General features: G+C 36.2%; 4 protein-coding genes across 8 annotated transcripts; 3 read left to right on the top strand and 1 right to left on the bottom strand.

The window, feature by feature from the left end:
- The first annotated feature begins 4,536 nt into the window (after window positions 1–4,536).
- LOC130499142 (uncharacterized) lies at window positions 4,537–5,223 on the top strand. The gene is made up of 2 exons (XM_056993069.1): window positions 4,537–4,836; window positions 4,910–5,223. Exons 1-2 carry the CDS (start codon window positions 4,630–4,632, stop codon window positions 5,057–5,059), a joined length of 357 nt encoding a protein of 118 aa, XP_056849049.1. The 5' UTR covers window positions 4,537–4,629; the 3' UTR covers window positions 5,060–5,223.
- Window positions 5,224–5,503: 280 nt separating this feature from the next.
- LOC130494533 (protein FAR-RED ELONGATED HYPOCOTYL 3-like) lies at window positions 5,504–7,255 on the bottom strand. The gene is made up of 2 exons (XM_056992890.1): window positions 7,060–7,255; window positions 5,504–6,757 (listed from the first exon to the last, which is right to left on the bottom strand). The coding sequence occupies exon 2, from the start codon at window positions 6,749–6,751 to the stop codon at window positions 5,504–5,506; it is 1,248 nt and encodes a 415-aa protein (XP_056848870.1). The 5' UTR covers window positions 6,752–6,757; window positions 7,060–7,255.
- Window positions 7,256–7,487: 232 nt separating this feature from the next.
- On the top strand, window positions 7,488–14,240 carry LOC108839111 (putative acyl-activating enzyme 19). Of its 4 annotated transcripts, none has more exons than XM_056993067.1 (16): window positions 7,490–8,326; window positions 8,398–8,594; window positions 9,087–9,290; window positions 9,604–10,002; window positions 10,448–11,112; window positions 11,236–11,311; window positions 11,385–11,471; window positions 11,625–11,668; window positions 12,009–12,117; window positions 12,257–12,316; window positions 12,626–12,710; window positions 12,802–12,866; window positions 12,974–13,033; window positions 13,142–13,186; window positions 13,604–13,713; window positions 13,779–14,240. In XM_056993067.1, exons 1-16 carry the CDS (start codon window positions 7,591–7,593, stop codon window positions 13,990–13,992), a joined length of 3,156 nt encoding a protein of 1,051 aa, XP_056849047.1. In that variant the 5' UTR covers window positions 7,490–7,590; the 3' UTR covers window positions 13,993–14,240. The 4 variants fall into 4 exon arrangements, 3 of the variants coding, with proteins under 3 accessions (XP_056849048.1, XP_056849047.1, XP_056849046.1); XM_056993066.1 differs by having other exon boundaries at window positions 9,604–10,323; XM_056993068.1 differs by lacking the exon at window positions 13,779–14,240 and having other exon boundaries at window positions 7,488–8,326; window positions 9,604–10,323; window positions 12,979–13,033; window positions 13,604–13,715.
- Window positions 14,241–15,523: 1,283 nt separating this feature from the next.
- Window positions 15,524–17,936, top strand: LOC108823066 (glucose-6-phosphate 1-dehydrogenase 1, chloroplastic). Of its 2 annotated transcripts, XM_018596295.2 has the most exons (6): window positions 15,524–15,831; window positions 15,898–16,147; window positions 16,228–16,342; window positions 16,418–16,773; window positions 16,880–17,431; window positions 17,513–17,936. In XM_018596295.2, exons 1-6 carry the CDS (start codon window positions 15,621–15,623, stop codon window positions 17,757–17,759), a joined length of 1,731 nt encoding a protein of 576 aa, XP_018451797.2. In that variant the 5' UTR covers window positions 15,524–15,620; the 3' UTR covers window positions 17,760–17,936. The 2 variants fall into 2 exon arrangements, with proteins under 2 accessions (XP_018451797.2, XP_056849192.1); XM_056993212.1 differs by having other exon boundaries at window positions 16,880–17,936.
- Window positions 17,937–18,485: the final 549 nt, after the last annotated feature.

Genomic DNA, 18,485 nt, shown 5'->3' with positions numbered 1-18,485 from the left:
CATAGATTTAAAAATTTAGATTGGGAATAATAATTTATATAAAAGAAATTTAAATTTATTTTGGAATTAATTATTGATTAAACTATTATTAAAGTAGTTTATTTATTATTTATAAAATATTATTTTAAGATAAACATAATTTCTGTTTTGTTCCCATGCTTTTGGCTATACTAGTCATTAATAATTATATTTTTAAAAGTAAAAATAATTGAAAATGGTTGATCGATACATAAAAATAAAGTGGGGATACACCCAAAAAAAGGAAGAGACCGAGAAAAGTAGGAGTAAAAAAAGATAAGTAACATGTTCCACTTTATTTGAAGAAAAAAAGGAAAGAAAAAATACAATAAAAAACATAGGGTAGGAAAGAAGGAGAAAAGAGAGAGAGGGATAGTGAGAAAAAATGTGGATACGTAAAAATACTCGAAATACCTAGCTCCCCCCTCCCCCCAAAAAAATATTGAAATACAAAAAATCCAAAAATCCAAACAAATACCCAAAATATTGAAATACCCAAAAGACTCAAAATAAACCAATCTGTTCTGATCCAAAAAATAAAAAGACAATTTTCCGAATACCCAAAATACATTCTTTTTAAATTTAATTTTATCTGATACCCGAAATTAAAATTGAAAAACCTGAACCCAAAACTTAAAAGTATTTGTGATACCAAAAAATATATGAAATACTCAAATTTATTTAATATACACAGAACATTTCATGTACTTGGGTACTCGGTAAGGTTCAGGTATGATCTTGACTTTAAAAGAAAACTGCGGATCCAAAAAAATCGAATATGTAAATATGGACTCAAACTGCACCTATATTTCCTGGTCGATTTCAGCTTGGTTTTTCGGGGTTGATAAAATGTTCATGTCTATAAAAGAGTTTACAAGAGTGTACATACAAAATCTTAAATAAACTAATACATGAATTATATAACTTAAACAAATTATTTTCTTCTATATCATATGATTTTGTAACATAACAATATACAACAACTTCAAAAATATTAATCACAAACTTTGTATATAGTGTAAAAAAAATTTCTGCTTTCGAAACGCGAATTAAAATCTAGTAATATATTATATAGAATTTCAGACTAATTGATAAATTAAATATTTCTGACAAAAAAGTTTTAAAATAATCAGTACTGTATTACTATTGCTTGGTCTCGAAAACAGCTAACATTGGTTATTCTGATTCTCTTTTCTCCTGTACCATTTCGGGAGTTTACTGTCTCTCTCTCAAGTTTTTTGTTAAATTACTTTAATTCACTGTTCTGAAATTTGATCTGGACCCACATTTGAACCGGTAAATCCGGTGATCCTAGAAAATTTGGTTCGGATTTTATGAAAAAATCAATATTTTTAAAGTCCAATAAAATTGTTAAAATTCACTAAAATCCAGAATTCAGTTACCGATTGAACCAATGGTTAAGCAAATAAATAACTTTTACATATTATTTTATAGTTTTTACTTGAAAAAAAGAAGTGAACAATGATATAGAGAACCATAATTAATTAATTTGATTGGGTGTTAGTTTATTTTTGTTATATATAATTTATTGATGATATTTTACTTTTGGTTTATTTTAGATCTGAATTTTATTATTCATATTAAACATTTAAATATTTACGAATTTTTAATGTTTGATATTTTTGTTAGATGTCATAACTCTTAACTTGTTACAAAAATTAAGATAGTCTAAACTATATTTTTTGATATTTTGTATGCCAAATACAAATAAAATATAAAAAATCAAGCTTAGTATTTTTTAAATATCCAAACTATTATTTTACGTTTTACAAAACATTTAGAAAATATGTCAATTTAGCTTTTGTTAATTTATTTCCATAGCTGATATATTACTTTATAATAAAACTAATTCAATTATTAATCCGCGATTCATTCGCCGTCTGTCCGAAAATCCGGCGACCCGGACTATCATCCGGTTCAGTGTCCGGGTTGGATTTAAATTAGTTCATACAATATTTGGGTTCTAGCTGTCCAATTTATAGATTTATGTTTCTCGGGATATTCTAAAATAGTTTTTAAGTTTTTTGTCACAAAAATAGTTTTCAAAATAAAATAACTTAAAAAAATAAAATGACCAAAAATAGTCTCTTTTTATTTTAAAAATTTTAGTATTTTTTATTTTTATTTATTGAAATTTAAAACTCTATCTACAAAACTCACCCCTTAAGTCTATATTAGTTAATCCAAAAGGTATAAATGTTTATGTTATCCTTTAATAGAAATTATTTGATTATTTTTCCATCTTGAAAGCTATTTTTGTGAAAAAAATGAAAATAGTTATCTAATAGAATTTATTTCTTTGTATTTTCAGTTTGGTACTTGTTTAAAGTACCCAATGCATAACTTAAAAACGACCCATTTTGACAACCAATTCCTTGTTTAAATCAATAAGTGTTTCAGAAAAAAAAATAAAAAATCAATATATATATGTTGACTCAAAAAAAAAAAGAAATCAATGTATTGTAAAAAAACAGGTATTTAAGTTCAAGCCATATAGTTCGAGACATCATTTCCATTACCCTTGGAAGAGAAATTTAAATCACTTATATCCCTTACTCATCTTCATATCCTTCATATTCATTAAACCATATAAAATTACGAAATTAGCCTCAGAATAAAGAAAACATCAAAATTAGAAAGAAAAAAAAAATCAAACCGACGAAATGGAGATATCGATCTCCTATACCGACCGTACGGACAGCAGCTCGATTGCACGATTGCGGTTTGAGGAGATTGCGTTTTGGAAAAGGGAACCCGATCGCTCGATTGATTGCTACTCCAGCAAACTCCGGCCTCACTCCGATTCGGTCCTCCGTCGTCTTCCGGCGCTGTTTAAGGGTCGAAGAGGTAGGTTTTAGAGGAGAACGAGGCTCTCGGTTTTAGGGTTCCAAAGCTCCTCTCTTGAATGAGCTTAGAAACCAGATTGAAATGGATTTAGATGTTGCATCCTGGTATCTATTATTATACGATTCCATTATTAGTTGAATTGAGTAGGAGAATGGTTGTATTGTTCGATTCTAGTGCGCTGAATGTAGATTCAACCTCAAATTCAAAACGGGTACGACAGTAGAACTAGAAAAAACTAGTATTACTGATGATTATTGTAGAACTAGTAAAACAGGTATAACTTCGAATGTATAATGGATGGTATTGAATGGTTTTGGCAGGCTACAATGAGCCACAACGTCATCATACACTTCAGATGCGAAGGTCGCATGTATTGTTTAGTGTTGAAGCATGCTGTGGAGGAGATAGATCTTTCAATGGTAGAAGCACGCATATGCAAAAAGGTGGGGCTTGATGAATGTAATGTGAAGTTGAAATTGAGTTACATTCCACTGCTGGTTGGGAGTGACGAGAAATTCGTCATTTGTGATGAGGAGGATCTTTGTGGTTATCTTTTGTCCCTTGATAAAAACAACCGTAGGTGCATTTTGTTGGTGGAGGTCATCGAAAGGTTAGAACTCTCAGAGCAACTTTCAAGAGCGGGCAAACCAAGTTCAAAACGAAGTTCAAAAGCGGGGAAACGAAATTATGTAGGTATGAACTATGAGGTGTGCCATTCGAATGATGATGAAATCGGAGATAAAGCCATAACTCGATATGGTGGTGACAATCAAGTTAATAAACAATATGAGTAGAGGATTGTGGCGATTGAAGATGGAACCTCCTGTTTTATTGAAAAGTTTTACTTTGTTTTATTTGACTTTACTTTATTTGTCCTTTAATACCATATAAATTTTTTTTATCAAAGACTTAAAAATAGATACATTGAAAAATTTTACTTTGTTTTATTTTACTTTGTTTTATTTGACTTTGCTTTATTTGTCATTTAGTATAAATACTAGTTTCTAGAATCAAAAAATTAAGAAAAAATACAAATACTAATTTCTAGAATAAAAAATAAATACATAAAAATAAATATAAATACTAGTTTCTAGAATAAAAATACAAATACTACTATGGATAACTGTTTTCTGATTTTGTATTACTAGTATGACTTTCTTTAATCGAATTTCGAAATAAAAATGTTTGAAATTGGAAATCAGAATAAGAAATATTATCTTTAGTAGTCGAAAAATGTTATATTCAACATGAAAAAAATATATTATACTCTGCAATCAAAAAAACAACCCATCACACTACATACACTTTCATAGACATTTTGTGAAATATGTGATTACTCAATATTAGATTCCATTATAAAATATGTTTTCACACTTTTATTACGTAAAACACCAATATTCATCTTTTCGAATCTTATATTTTATTGTACAACTAAAAAAGTGTTTTATAATTACATGTAATACTAAAATTATTGAAAATCACCGAAAGTACAACTATTTGGTAATTTTGTACAACTACTATCTTGAGTAGAACTACGTGTATATATTAGGCGGGATTTCGAAAAAATTTAGAATTTTTGGCGGACTTTTATGAGTCAAGGCGGGATTTTCGAGGGGAAAATAGATTCCCACTTCCCTCTCACTTCTCTCTCTCCTCTCTTCTCTCTCTCTTTTCCTCGATTCCTCTCCTTCCTTCTCCTCTCCCAGAGAATCCCCTCGTCTCTCTATCACCTTTTGCGAACAAATGGATCCATGGGTTGAGAATCAGGAAAGGAAGGAGATGAAGAAGATGAAGAAACATTTTGACATGCTTCAGTTTATTTGCGATGCTGAACACGGGATTCCAACTTCGTGCCCATGTGGGGGACGAATCGTCGACGAGGTTTCTACTAATCCAACAGATAAGGATTTTCTACCAGGCCGAAGGTACTTCACTTGTAATGAGTACAAGGTAATTTACATTTTCTCTACTTCCTTAACTTATGCAAAATGTCAAACTGAGTGCAACCATGTGAAACTTGCAGAATGATGGGTTCCACTTCCGTCAACCATGGGTTCTCGGGGTTGAGGAAGAGGTTCGCTCCTTAAGGCAGGATGTGGACAAAATGGCTGAAGAGATGCACAAAATGGCTGAAGAAATTGCTCAGCTTAAGGACCTTCTTACCCGTAAATGAGAAGCCTTATGTTGTTTGGATTTGTGTCGTTAGTTTGAGATCTCCTTTAGTTTCTGCAATAAGCCTTATGTTTGGATTTGTGGAATTGTGTGATGTTGTGTTAAAGACTATCTCCTAATTAATGTGATGTTGTGTTAAGATTACTGGTTTTCCGTAGTAATACCAAAATTTTCCGTAGTAATACCAAAATTTTCCGTATTAATACCAAAGTTCTCCGTAGTAATACCAAGATTTTCCGTAGTAATACCAAGGTTTTCCGTAGTCCAAGGTTTTCCGTAGTAATACCAAAGTTTTCCGTAGTAATACCAAAGTTTTCCGTAGTCATACCAAGGTTTTCCGTAGTAATACCAAAGTTTTCCGTAGTAATCCATAGTTCTCGAACAAAACACTTAAAGTTAAAATACAACAAAATAAAGTTTTCCTAGGTGTTACATCACTTCAAATTCATCCAACTCTTTTCCTTCCCTTCCTCCTGATGCGATCCGGAGGTATGATCTTCACCTCCTTAATCTGATCTGGTACATTCCAAGAAGACATGTCGGGCACAACACAAAGTGTCTTGTCATACGCCAAAGCCCACAATTCCGTCCAGTAGTATTTTGAGCACAGCTCATGGATATTAAGGCCGCCATCAACATTCGTAGTGAAATAGATGTAAGCTGCCAGTCCGTGCAGGCAAGGAAACTTTTCATAATCCCACACCTTGCAAGTAAAAGATTTTTCAACCAAGCTCGCCCAAAACATCTTTCCAGCAGTGTCAGTGATCTCGTACTTAAGCTCATAACTATTAATCTCCCGTACAGATAGCTTTTGTGCAACACCCCATAGACCGTGCAAGTACTTCTCAACTAGAGGCACCAGGCTTGTATCGATTGATCTAGAAACATCTTCCTTCCGTTGAGTGAACCAATCAGAGAATTTCCTGACGATACAATCCAACATTGGTATTAATGCCCACGTCGTTGCCTCTTTAAACACGCTCTTCATTGATTCCACACTGTTGATTGTATCGAAGTTGTACCTGTCACGTGGGAAAAAAACTCTTGCCCATTTGTCCTTTTCAGTATGTTCCTGCACATACTTGTACACAGCAGGATATCTTTTTTCAAATGAGTCGTAAGCAGAGTTGAAGTCATCCACCGTGTAATATCTGTCCAACTCCATAAATTTATGCCCGACTATAACCTTGTTGACGTTACCAGCATGCCATTTCACCTTTTCCTTCAAATGCCATAAACAATGCCCATGGTGAGCCTCTGGAAACACGCTTCCTATAGCGAAGATCAGACTCTGATTTCTTTCACTCATGAAAACTAGTTCAGAAGAGTCTGGTATAACACTTTTAAGCATCTCGAAAAACCAAGTCCAACTAGTAAGATTCTCACTATCTAGTACTGCAAACGCAAGTGGATAACTTTGACCATTAGGATCTTGAGCTTCCGCGAAAACTAGAACACCACCATATTTGTTCTTCAGCGATGTCGCATCCACAACTATCACTTTCCTCATAAATGCAAACCCTTCAATGCAAGCTCCCAAAGCTATGAAGAGGTACTTGAATTTACTTGCATCATCCAATTTCACACAAGTTTTTGTTCCTGGATTCACTTGCTTTAACATGTACAAATAGCTATACATCATCTTGTAGCTCTCTTCCGGACTACCAGGTATACCACTTACATGATTGCTCATTGTATCCTGCCTAAACCAGAACAAACCAAGTTATCCACAGTTCTATTAGTTGTCCCGAGTTATACAGTTAAAGTTATCCACAGTTCTATTAGTTGTCCCGAGTTATACAGTTATACTACAATTATCATGAACAAGGTCGATCTAAGTCCAATGAGAAGCGAGATGCCTATACATTCTCCAATTCTACTGCCTATACATTCTCATTCAACCATTGAATTGCATTATATACCAATGCATTTCAATTGCAAATCCATTAGAACCTACTTCCAAAAGAAAGCTCAAAGCGGAGATCTGAGACCACAACTTACAGATACGTCAGGTGATTGGTTTAAGCAGACAACGGCGGCGGCGGTAGAGAAGCGGCAGGAGAGAAGAGTGGAGGTCGAGCTGAGCTGGGGGAGAGGCGAAGGAGGAGGAATCGTCTTAACCTCTTGTCATAGTTTCTCTTTCGCGATAGAGATAAGGAGAAAGAGAAAAAAAAAGGTGAGATAAGCGATTTCGATCAGAAATCGCGTTTGCTTTTAGGGATTTTGTTGGTTTAGTTGGTTTAGTTGGTTTACCCATATAAATCGGACGGGTCATTGGATGAGTGGGTCTCGGGTGGATTTGACCCTGGTTTCCTTTGTAAATATCATCACTTCTGTTGGCTTATTAGTATTTCACTCATTTTTCGATTTAAATTTAATTGTAAAATGAAATCTCGTTATAACAAGGATATCATGGCTTTAAATTTTTCTTCCACGGGCATTGGAGACGATTTCTCATATAGTTCCTCTAGTCTTCTGACTTCCGAGTCGAGAGCAGTTAAATTCTAAGAGAAATCTTTAAAAAGCTTTCCGATGAGCAATAGCTGCTGCATTTCTCACATATTCACCGATGCAGCCTCCACAAACCCTCACAGAGTCGCCGTCATCCATTCCGCGGCGAGATTTATCTCGGATTCTCCTCAACCTCCTCCTTCCCCTGTTCACGACGGCGACACAGTTTTCACCTTCGCCGAACTATCTTCATCCATCGATTCTCTCAGCTTCCGTCTCCGTCGCATCCTCCTCGATGTTCCTGGCCACAACAACGACCCTCACCTCATCACACCACCACCACCAACAAAACAACCTCCAGGCATTACTACTACAGATAAGCTCGAAGAAGCTGAGTCATCAGATGTATACACCCCAAAGGTGTTGGCCTTATACATGCCGCCTTCGGTCGAATACATAATCTCTGTGCTTTCTGTTTTGAGGATCGGAGAAGCCTTTTTGCCTTTAGATCCTTCTTGGCCGAGAGATAGAGTCTTGTCTATTGTTTCCTCTTCGAATGTCTCTCTTGTTATCGCCTGCGGCTCTTCTTTCGATCAGTTCGGGTGTGCGCCGCTTCGCAGATCGCATTGGCTTGTTCAGAGCAGCATCGCACTCCCTGTGCTGTTCTTTTCCATGAGTGAGAGGTTGAGTGATGTAACTGCTCCCTCCTCGAGCCTTGTTTGGCCTTGCGAGAAAGAGAAGCAAAGGAAGTTTTGTTATCTCATGTACACTTCCGGATCTACTGGAAAGCCTAAAGGAATATGTGGCACTGAGCAAGGTTTGGATGCATATTCTTTTTTTTTCCGTATAAAGTGAATATCTGAAACTCCTGTCCTTTGATCTCTGAAGGACTTTTAAACCGTTTCAAGTGGATGCAAGAGCACTATCCTGTTGTTGGAGAGCAGCGATTCGCTTTCAAGACTTCTGTTGGTTTTATTGATCATTTGCAGGAGTTTCTTGGTGCTACTCTCAGTTCCACCCCATTAGTCATTCCTCCATTTACTCTCCTAAAAGAGAATATGATATCCATCCTTGGTTTTCTGGAGGTAATACTTATGGTTTCTTTTGTTTGGATTTGAAAATACAACGACCTTCTTTAGGTGTCATGCTGTTGACATCCCTGTTGAGTCGTTTCTCTTTTTTCTGTTCCTATATTCCATTTTACAAATCGAGAATTTTGTGTAAGCATCTTCACTAGGTTGCATATTGGGGATCACATACGTAACTCAAAGCAATGAAAAATTCAGAAAGTCCCCACTGTATCTTATCTTATCCTATCATTGTGATGATAAATCCATTGGATGATATGTTGCATCATGGTAGTTTTCTACTTTCTTAGTAGAACTCCAGTCTAGTCATGATTTATCCTTAAGAACAGCATATAACGTTACTATACTTATTAGTTGGAGCAAAGTAAATCATTGTCATGATAAAGAACAGTTATAGCTTCTCTTGTTTGTTGTTTACGGTAAGGTTTCTTTCATTAGATTAGAACTGCTTTATCTTTCATTGTATTACTTTTTGTTTCATGTTGATAGGCGTATTCTATCAGTAGGCTCGTAGCTGTCCCATCGATGATCAGAGCTATTCTACCTACTTTACAACATCGTGGACATAATAAGCTCAAAAGTTGCCTGAAGCTGGTAGTTTTAAGCGGAGAACCCTTTCCTGTGAGCCTGTGGGATTCACTTCACAAGTTACTTCCCGAAACATGTTTTCTGAACCTATATGGGAGTACAGAGGTGAGAAAATATGCTTATAATGATTTAATCTCAAGGATTTTCTTAAGCTTGTATACTTAAAAAAAATCCTAGCAGTGCCGGATAGTTGTTACCAGGCTGTGTTAATGGTTTCAAAGATGTTGATAAGTGGAGCCAATTTTAGGTTAGAAAGATGTTGATAATTTGAAGACTTGTCTTTTTTTCTTGTTTGATATTTAAACTGAGGGTAACTGGCTGTAGCTAGCTGGTCAGAGTTCTGATAATATCCTTTCCACATTCCCTTTGCAGCAGTTCATGAAATTGATTGTGTATCGATTAGCCTTTCGTTGTGTAGGTATCAGGGGACTGCACTTATTTTGACTGCAGTGAGTTGCCAAAACTCTTAGAGACCGAGAACATTGGTAGTGTTCCTATTGGCAAGCCGATCTCCAATTGCAAAATTTTACTTCTTGGTGATGAAGATAAACCCTCTGAGGGAGAAATATGTGTTGGTGGTCTCTGTCTTTCGCAAGGATACCTGCATTCCTCGGTAGACTCCCAAAGCTACGTGAAGCTACATAATAACTCACTCTGTAATCATTTAACCAGTGATTGTGGAAGTCAGCTATATTATAGAACTGGTGATTACGGTCGAAGGCTTTCTAGTGGTGATTTGATTTTTGTTGGGAGAAGGGATCGAACTGTTAAACTCAATGGACAACGCATGGCCCTTGAAGAGATTGAAACAACTCTGGTACTAAATCCATATATTACTGAGGCTGTTGTTATATATAACAGAGATCAGACAGAGCTTGCTTCACTTGATTCCTTTTTAGTACTGAACAAGGACACCAAGCCTGATGAAGATGTCATATATTCTATCAGAAATTGGATAAGCGATAAACTTCCCTCGGTGATGATTCCTAACCATTTTGTTTTGGTGGAGTCATTGCCTAGTACTTCAAGTGGGAAAGTTGATTATGAAGCACTAGCTAGGTTGAAATGTCCTAGAACTTATGGTCAAGATATGATGCATACCAATGAAACTAATAGTCTACTGGATACTATTAAAAAGGTCTGAAAGCTTGCATCCTGTTTGTACATTAACTTTGAATTTCATTATTTGTTTGAGCGTTTATGGCATTAAGCTTTATTGACTATACAGACGAAATATATAATTTCTTGATCTTCTGATATAGGCCATTTGTGATGCTTTAATGGTCAAAGAAGTTTCAGACGATGATGATTTCTTTGCCATTGGTGGAGACTCTCTAGCCGCAGCGCATCTTTCTCATAGTCTTGGTATTGATATGAGATTGATCTACCAATTCCGAAGTCCGTCCAAGCTTGTGATCTGTATATCCGAGAAGAAAGGAAAGCTAAGAGAAGATATGCAACACAACACCATTCAGAAGCCAGACCACAAGACAGAGAGTCAGAATAGTAATGAGTTGGTTAGTAGACCTTCTCCATTTCACTATGGTGTTACATCAGAGCCGACACCTTCAAGAATGCAGTGTGAGAAGAATGTCTCTGCAAAGCGATTGAAAATTGATTCAGAACAGTTTTCTTCCAAAAGCATGAAAGATAAAATATCATGGGATTCAGGATATTCTAAAATGCATTGTGCATTCAGTCGGTGCAACAAGGTACATTATCCAAACTCGTGTAGTAACGAAGGGGTAAACCGAGGAAACTGGTCGGTGGAGTTTCCAAGGAACCAAATAGTCTCTATACAAGAGCTATGGAAAGTTCATATGGAGTCTTGTGTAGATGCCTCGCCCCTGGTTGTGTTGAAGCATTCTAAAACGTATCTATTTATTGGGTCTCACTCACGGAAATTTTTCTGCATCGATGCAAAAAGGTATGAATCTTTGTTAATCTTCGATATCAACTCATTACTAGATATAGGTATAAAATGAGATGATTTGGGTTGAAATTTTTAGGCTGGACTTCTAAAAAATGATCACTTTACTGTGCTAACTAGTGGTTCGATCTGTTGGGAGACCATTTTAGAAGGAAGGATCGAAGGTTCAGCCATGGTAGTTGGTGACTTCTCTCAGGTTAGTCTTTTGTATTGCTCGCTGTATCCTTTATAATTCAGTTAAACAGTTTTAGGGACATCTCCAATGCTAGGTCGTTATTGGATGCTACAAAGGAAAATTATATTTCTTAGATTTCCTAACTGGAAGCTTATCTTGGACATTCCAAGCAGGTGCTGAGGTATGATCCAAGCTACTAGTATATTTCTTAGATTTGTACTTTGTTTATATACTTGTAGCTTTAATTTCTATGTTTTATACTTTCTCATGTCTAGAAGTTGTTCTTCGATGGTTTAGCTGACTTAACACAATTTGCTTTCCTTTTTCGATGAAGATAAAGTGCCAACCTGTGGTGGACACATCTTCACAACTGATTTGGTAATACTGTTGATGACCTTTTCTGTTACTGTTTTAAGCTCACTGTGTGTTTACTTAAAAGCTTTGTTTCACTCTGTAGACGTTACATTCATACTTTCATGGTTACCAATGGTTGATTATGTTCTATTTGTTTCTCACATAAAATCCATTAGCTACTTGAAAATTGTAATGGAAACCAATACGACCTTAGTTATAGCAACTGATTAAGGAGTTTGGAAATAATTATCAGGAGCAGCGACTGAAGTAAAAAATGTGTTTGCTTAAAAGTTTTATTTCGTTGCTGTATTTTGCCAAAGTTCTTCTAAAACCACCAAGCTTAATTTTTGGTCGATTCATGCAGGTGCGGATCACATGACCACACTCTTTATGCCCTTGACTATAGGAGCCAACGCTGTGTTTATAAGCTGCAATGTGGTGGGAGCATATTTGCATCACCTATAATTGATGAGGTGAAGTCTTAAACTACTCTTTCCACTTGGTTATGCATATTTGCCTGTCCAAAGCTAAAAACACATCATCTGTTATTCATTTTAATGATTACTGGAGCTATATTGATCTCACCTAATTCATCTTTAATGCTTCACCCAGGGTCGTAGTTCACTTTATGTGGCATCTACAAGTGGCCGCGTGACAGCTGTATCAATAAAGGTATGTGCCTCAGGATCCACAATCTTAGCTAAAGTCGTACGTGTTGTTATTTGAAAAGGGAGTGTGTTTGATCATGAATTTTATTTGCTTATTTTTTTTTGTATGTATGATATGAATAGGACAGGTCAGATCTACAAAATAGTCCTTGGAGTAATTGTTCACTACCAAATCATTTTGGCCAAAACAGTGTCCTGGTGGTCTGATCTGTCTTAGTCAGTAGAAATGTTTAGCTTATCTGTTCTGGATCCAGAAAAGAGTCTGTTGTTTATCGATTTAATTTATTTATTCAGAAAATGTTTGCAAATGCAGGATTTACCATTCCACACCTTGTGGGTACTTGAACTAGAGGCACCGATTTTTGGTTCCCTGTCCATTATCCCGTCAAGCCGAAACGGTATGTATGTTTTTCTTTTGCATTTTTCTATTTAAATCTTCATTCATTCATTGATTTCAGCATCACTGTCATTCTCTATTTTCTATCACAGTTATTTGCTGCTTAGTTGATGGCCAAGTTGTCGCAATGAGCCCGTCTGGAACTATTATTTGGAAGGTATGTGCATTTCAATGATATCATATAATCCATATAGGCATCTTTTGTACCTGGCAATTTCGTTTGGTCTTCTCCCAGTTGTCAAACTACTCATTACTTTGATGCAGTATAGGACTGGCGGGCCAATATTTGCTGGGCCTTGCATGTCACATGTGCTTCCTTCTCAGGTATTTTTTTTTGGTTTGTAAATTCTCTGTGCTAATTCATGTAAATTACTTGCTTCTTAAGTACAGCTACTATCCATCCTTGTTGACCACACGTCTATTTTTCTGCAGGTGCTCGTGTGCTGTAGAAATGGAAGAGTTTATTCACTAGAATCGGTACTTTCCTATTTTCTTTGGACATCAATATACTTCCCTTGTTGCTGTCTACTTTTATTAGGTGCTTTGTTTTAAGTAGCGAGATAGACTTTAATTCCAAGCAAGTACAACTTCATCATGATGTCTCGCTGTATTCCAAAAACATTCTCCTCGTTGCATCTTCAAGGGATATACCCTCTGTTGATGTTAAGAGCTTCTCTTGAATTTCAAGCTAAATCAATGGAATCAAATCTGCTCAATGGAAGTCAGTTTTAGTTTACTAAACATATAACATTAAGAAGATTTTTTTGAACAAAAAAAAAAGGAAGATTTTCAGGACCACAAAGACATTGATAGGGACGTTCATGACTATTAGTCGTTGTGGTACTGGTCTCAAATCGTCAGACATGACTGTTTTGTGTAATTTTGCTGCTGCAGGAGTCTGGGTGTCATTTGTGGGAATACAATATCGGTGACCCAATCACGGCATCTGCATACATCGATGAAAATCTGCATTTTGAATCGCATCAACTCCTTGGAACAAACAGGTATATGAATAAGAACATAATGTTTTTAATCATCATGGATGTATGATGATACATATGTTTTCTAGGTTGGTGTCTGTATGCTCTAGCTCGGGAAGAGTTCATGTCCTTCGCGTGAGACCTAGTCTCAGCAAAGATTCACGTGAATCAAAAGTAGGAGAAATAGCGAAGTTGGAGTTGCAGGCAGATATTTTCTCTTCACCAGTGATGATTGGTGGCCGGATTTTTTTTGGCTGTCGTGACGACTATGTGCATTGCCTCACTCTTGAGAGTTGCAGGTAGAAGAGGTTACACCTCATTTTGAAATGTTAATCGTGGAAGTTTTGAGTTTTTTTTGAGGTTACACCTTATATATATTATTAAAACAAGAAAACTTTACATACAGTACATTTTTACAATAACCAACGAACAACACAAGGAGCATTTTGTATTCTAGCTCTATTAGCTAAGTCATTAGCTTGGTGATTATTTGAACGAGCTATATGTTTAAATTTGTAGTCTTTCTCTTCTATCAATCTCATTAAATCATCCAGATGAGTTTGAATATCCCATATGCTGATATCCTTATCTTTGTGTTTACCATGATTTAGCTTTGCAAGGTTATTATTATATAGAGTAGAATTATCGCTACAGAAGATTTTTACCCTTTTATAGTTGAGGCGATTAATTTGAATCACTGCTTCCTTCAGTGCCAATGTTTCCCACTTCCAGTACAGTTGATGTTGCACTGCTTCAATGGAAGATGATCCTTGTAAAATCATCTTGTGATCAGAATCAGATAAAATCCCAACAAATTCCTGCTTTTTGCTCTTCATCCACCCACGATGCATCATTATAGAAATAATAGAAGTTTTCTGATCTGATAATAGAGAGATTGAAGGAGTGAGCCTGGTCAGAACCTCTTTGATGGTTTGAAGTCATGGTCTCTTTTTGTACTCATAGCTTCCATCCATATATGGTGATCCATAAAAGCTTTAAATATAATCTTTAGTATAGCCCAATGTTTACCCTTGTAGAGGAGATCATTTCGAGCTTTCCATATCCTCTAACCAATGAAAGGGAAAATGGATACTGCGTGGTCCTTATATTTCAAGAGATGATGAATGTAATTTAATAGAGATGATGAATGTAATAGGGATGGAAACAGCTGACCTGATGGTACATTAATATCAACTAACTCTCAAATTTCTTTAGAAACCCGACGTTTGAATAATAGATGGAGAGTAGTTTCTTGACAGTCCCCACAAAGATTACATACTGAAGATATTTTCATTGTCGTCATAGTGGTTTTGGCGGCTTTCTTCTCCAGTGGTCATGTGTTCTTTGACGACGCAGAGTTTAGTCGATTGGCATCTAGGATATCAGGGATCCTTTCCATCTTGGTCATATTGTGAATTTATGTTTTTGGGGCTCGTTTTCAAATTCATTAGAATTTGTTAGTTTTGTATTTTTTAATTTCTTTTTATGTTTTGTCTTTCTTGTAATAGAAAAAAATATTAATATGTAAGCCTTAAAAAGACTCTTATGATTACATATACAAAAAGGTATATATAAAACTCACTAACAAAGTTAAGTAACAAGAAGAAGAAACTGAAGTAACGTATATTTTTTTTTGGAACCAAACTGAAGTAAAGTATACTTGATAGTGTTATTATTATACTGAAAATTCACCTCGTTGTATGCACCTCGCAATTAGCCAATTACAGAATTACTCACAAATAAAACTTGTTTCTTTTACAATTAATAAATGTGGATAATGCGAGATAAAAAAGAAAAGGGATATGACAATAGTGTTTTGTGGATAATGTAAGAGATAGATGATCATATGACAGCCTCACAAATGATAAGCGGAGGCAATCATCAAAAGTCACATTTTGAATTTTTGAAGAAATAATCTAATCTCTCTCTCCATGGCGACTCATACTATGATCGTTCGTTCCTCATCTTCATCCTCTGCTCACGCTGCTTCGTCTCCAGTAAAAGAGACTCTACCACTCTTCACAACTAGATCTCTCACATTCCCTCAGAGAAAATCCTCCTTCTCTCGTCTTCGGTTGAGATTCTTTGCCGAGAAACTTTCTCAGCTCTATTCCTCTAATGGCTGTGCCTCTTTACAAGACTGTGAGTTCCTTCATCTCCCTTTCTTCACCATATCAGTATCGTTTGAATATATCTTTTTTCTGGCAGCTGGAGATAATCTTACAGAGGAACATGACACAAAAGAAGAGTCATCAACATCAACCACTCTTAGTATTACAGTGGTTGGAGCCTCTGGAGATTTGGCCAAGAAGAAAATATTCCCTGCATTGTTTGCTCTCTTTTACGAGGGCTGTCTTCCTCATGACTTCTCTGTTTTTGGTTATGCTCGGACCAAACTCACCCATGAGGAGCTTCGTGTTATGATCAGTAGAACCTTAACTTGCCGGATAGACCAAAGGTGTTATTACACTTGTGTTTTATGATATATTCAAATTAAAAATAAATATATTATCTGAAAAGGGTTTGGAACTCAAACAGGGAGAACTGTGTGGACAAAATGGATCAGTTCTTAAAGAGATGCTTTTACCATTCGGGTCAGTATAACTCGGAAGAAGATTTTGCAGAACTAAACACCAAGCTCAAAGAGAAAGAGGTCAACCTTCTTTCTTGTGATCTTTTTTTTTTTTTCATTTCATCCTGTTTTTTATTTAATATTTTTTTATTATAGGAAGGAAAGCTATCAAACAGGCTGTACTATTTGTCTATTCCACCAAACATATTCGTGGATGTGGTAAGGTGTGCAAGCCTAAGAGCCTCCTCAGCGAATGGCTGGACAAGAGTCATCGTCGAAAAGCCATTCGGTCGTGACTCCCAATCATCTGGAGAGTTAACCAGATGTCTTAAACAGTATCTCACAGAGGAGCAGATCTTCAGGATTGACCACTATTTGGGGAAGGAACTCGTTGAGAATCTCTCGGTGCTTCGATTCTCAAATCTTGTTTTCGAGCCTCTTTGGTCAAGAAATTACATACGCAACGTTCAGCTCATTTTCTCTGAAGACTTTGGTACAGAAGGACGCGGAGGGTAAAAACTTTCTATCATTTTATAAAATACTCTCTCATGTAACACGTTGTTATATCTAAATAAATGTTTTAAATTTTTTTTTTTTTTAAATGTTTTAAAATTGCAGTTACTTTGATCAATATGGAATCATACGAGACATCATGCAAAACCATCTCTTGCAAATTCTTGCACTTTTCGCAATGGAGACGCCTGTGAGCTTAGACGCTGAGGACATAAGGAGCGAGAAGGTCAAAGTTCTGAGGTCAATGAAACCGTTACTGCTTCAAGATATGGTTGTTGGTCAGTACAAAGGGCATAGCAAGGGAGGAAAGGCTTATCCTGGCTATACAGACGACCCGACAGTTCCCAAAAACAGTCTCACTCCTACGTTTGCTGCCGCGGCTATGTTCATCAACAATGCGAGATGGGACGGTGTCCCTTTCCTTATGAAAGCCGGAAAGGCTCTGCATACGAGAGGTGCAGAGATCAGGGTTCAGTTCAGACATGTCCCAGGAAACTTGTACAAGAAGAATTTCGCCACTGATTTAGACAAGGCAACTAATGAGCTGGTCATCAGAGTTCAGCCTGATGAAGGTATATACCTGAGGATCAACAACAAAGTGCCTGGTCTCGGAATGAGACTCGACCGAAGCGACCTTAACCTTCTGTATCGATCCAGGTACATACTTTCTGTTTCTAATTCTATTAATCAAGAATTTTTCAATTTTACTCTCTTTTTTTTCCGTGTGTGTGTGGATAGGTATCCAAGAGAGATCCCAGATGCATATGAGAGGCTGCTTCTTGATGCAATTGAAGGAGAAAGGAGGTTGTTTATAAGAAGTGATGAGTTGGATGCAGCATGGGATCTATTCACACCGGTGTTGAAGGAGCTCGAGCAGAAGAAAATAGTTCCTGAGCTGTATCCATATGGGAGCAGAGGTCCTGTTGGCGCACATTACCTTGCATCTAAGTACAATGTAAGATGGGGAGATCTTGAAGATGCTTAAGCTTTTGACTGAATCCATGGATATTAACAGATTTTCGTGTTAATATGAGACGAGCTAACTCTTCCATGTGTTGTGAGCTTTTCCAACTGCTATCATCATATTCGTTACATAGATTTTTGCCAAAAAACTATGTGTGATTTGTTTCTTTTCAACTAGTACATTCATTTTGTTCGATAACCGATGGCCAAGTGTAAGAATTCTATAGTATAAACTAGGATTCTAGATGCAGAAATTCATCATACATGCACCGGATCTCACTTTACAATTAAATGTGTTTAGATGAAAGTAGTACTTGGTAGAGTGATCAATGATATCCGGAGATATTTTTGTGTTGCACCTCTTTTAAAAAGTGTTGCAAAAACAAAACGATGCAGAAATTATCCAATATCCATAAAATTGTGTTATTTATTCGAGGTGCAATCATAAGAAGTCCCTCGAATCTGGTAACATGCACTAATTCCTTCTTGTTCTTTCCACTGTCCTTAGTTCTTAGGATTAGCATGTGAAGCATCTCACTTTCATTGTTGTTAGGCTTAGCAATGTAAAAAACAAAATGGGTTTGATTGGGAAAGAGACTTCCAAATACAATTGTAACTTGTGTACATATATATAAGTATCCCCTAATCTATATTTGATAAGTGATTTGCCACATGTCTTCTCTATAATCGTTTTCACAAAAACAATTGTGACGTGGCTATTAAGATTGATGACATGTCATATGGTTAA

Source organism: Raphanus sativus, chromosome 8 (assembly GCF_000801105.2).
Source record: "Raphanus sativus cultivar WK10039 chromosome 8, ASM80110v3, whole genome shotgun sequence".
Classification (NCBI taxonomy): domain Eukaryota; kingdom Viridiplantae; phylum Streptophyta; class Magnoliopsida; order Brassicales; family Brassicaceae; genus Raphanus; species Raphanus sativus.
The sequence above is the reverse complement of the archived record's forward strand: the minus strand, read 5'-3'. Positions and strand labels throughout refer to the sequence as shown.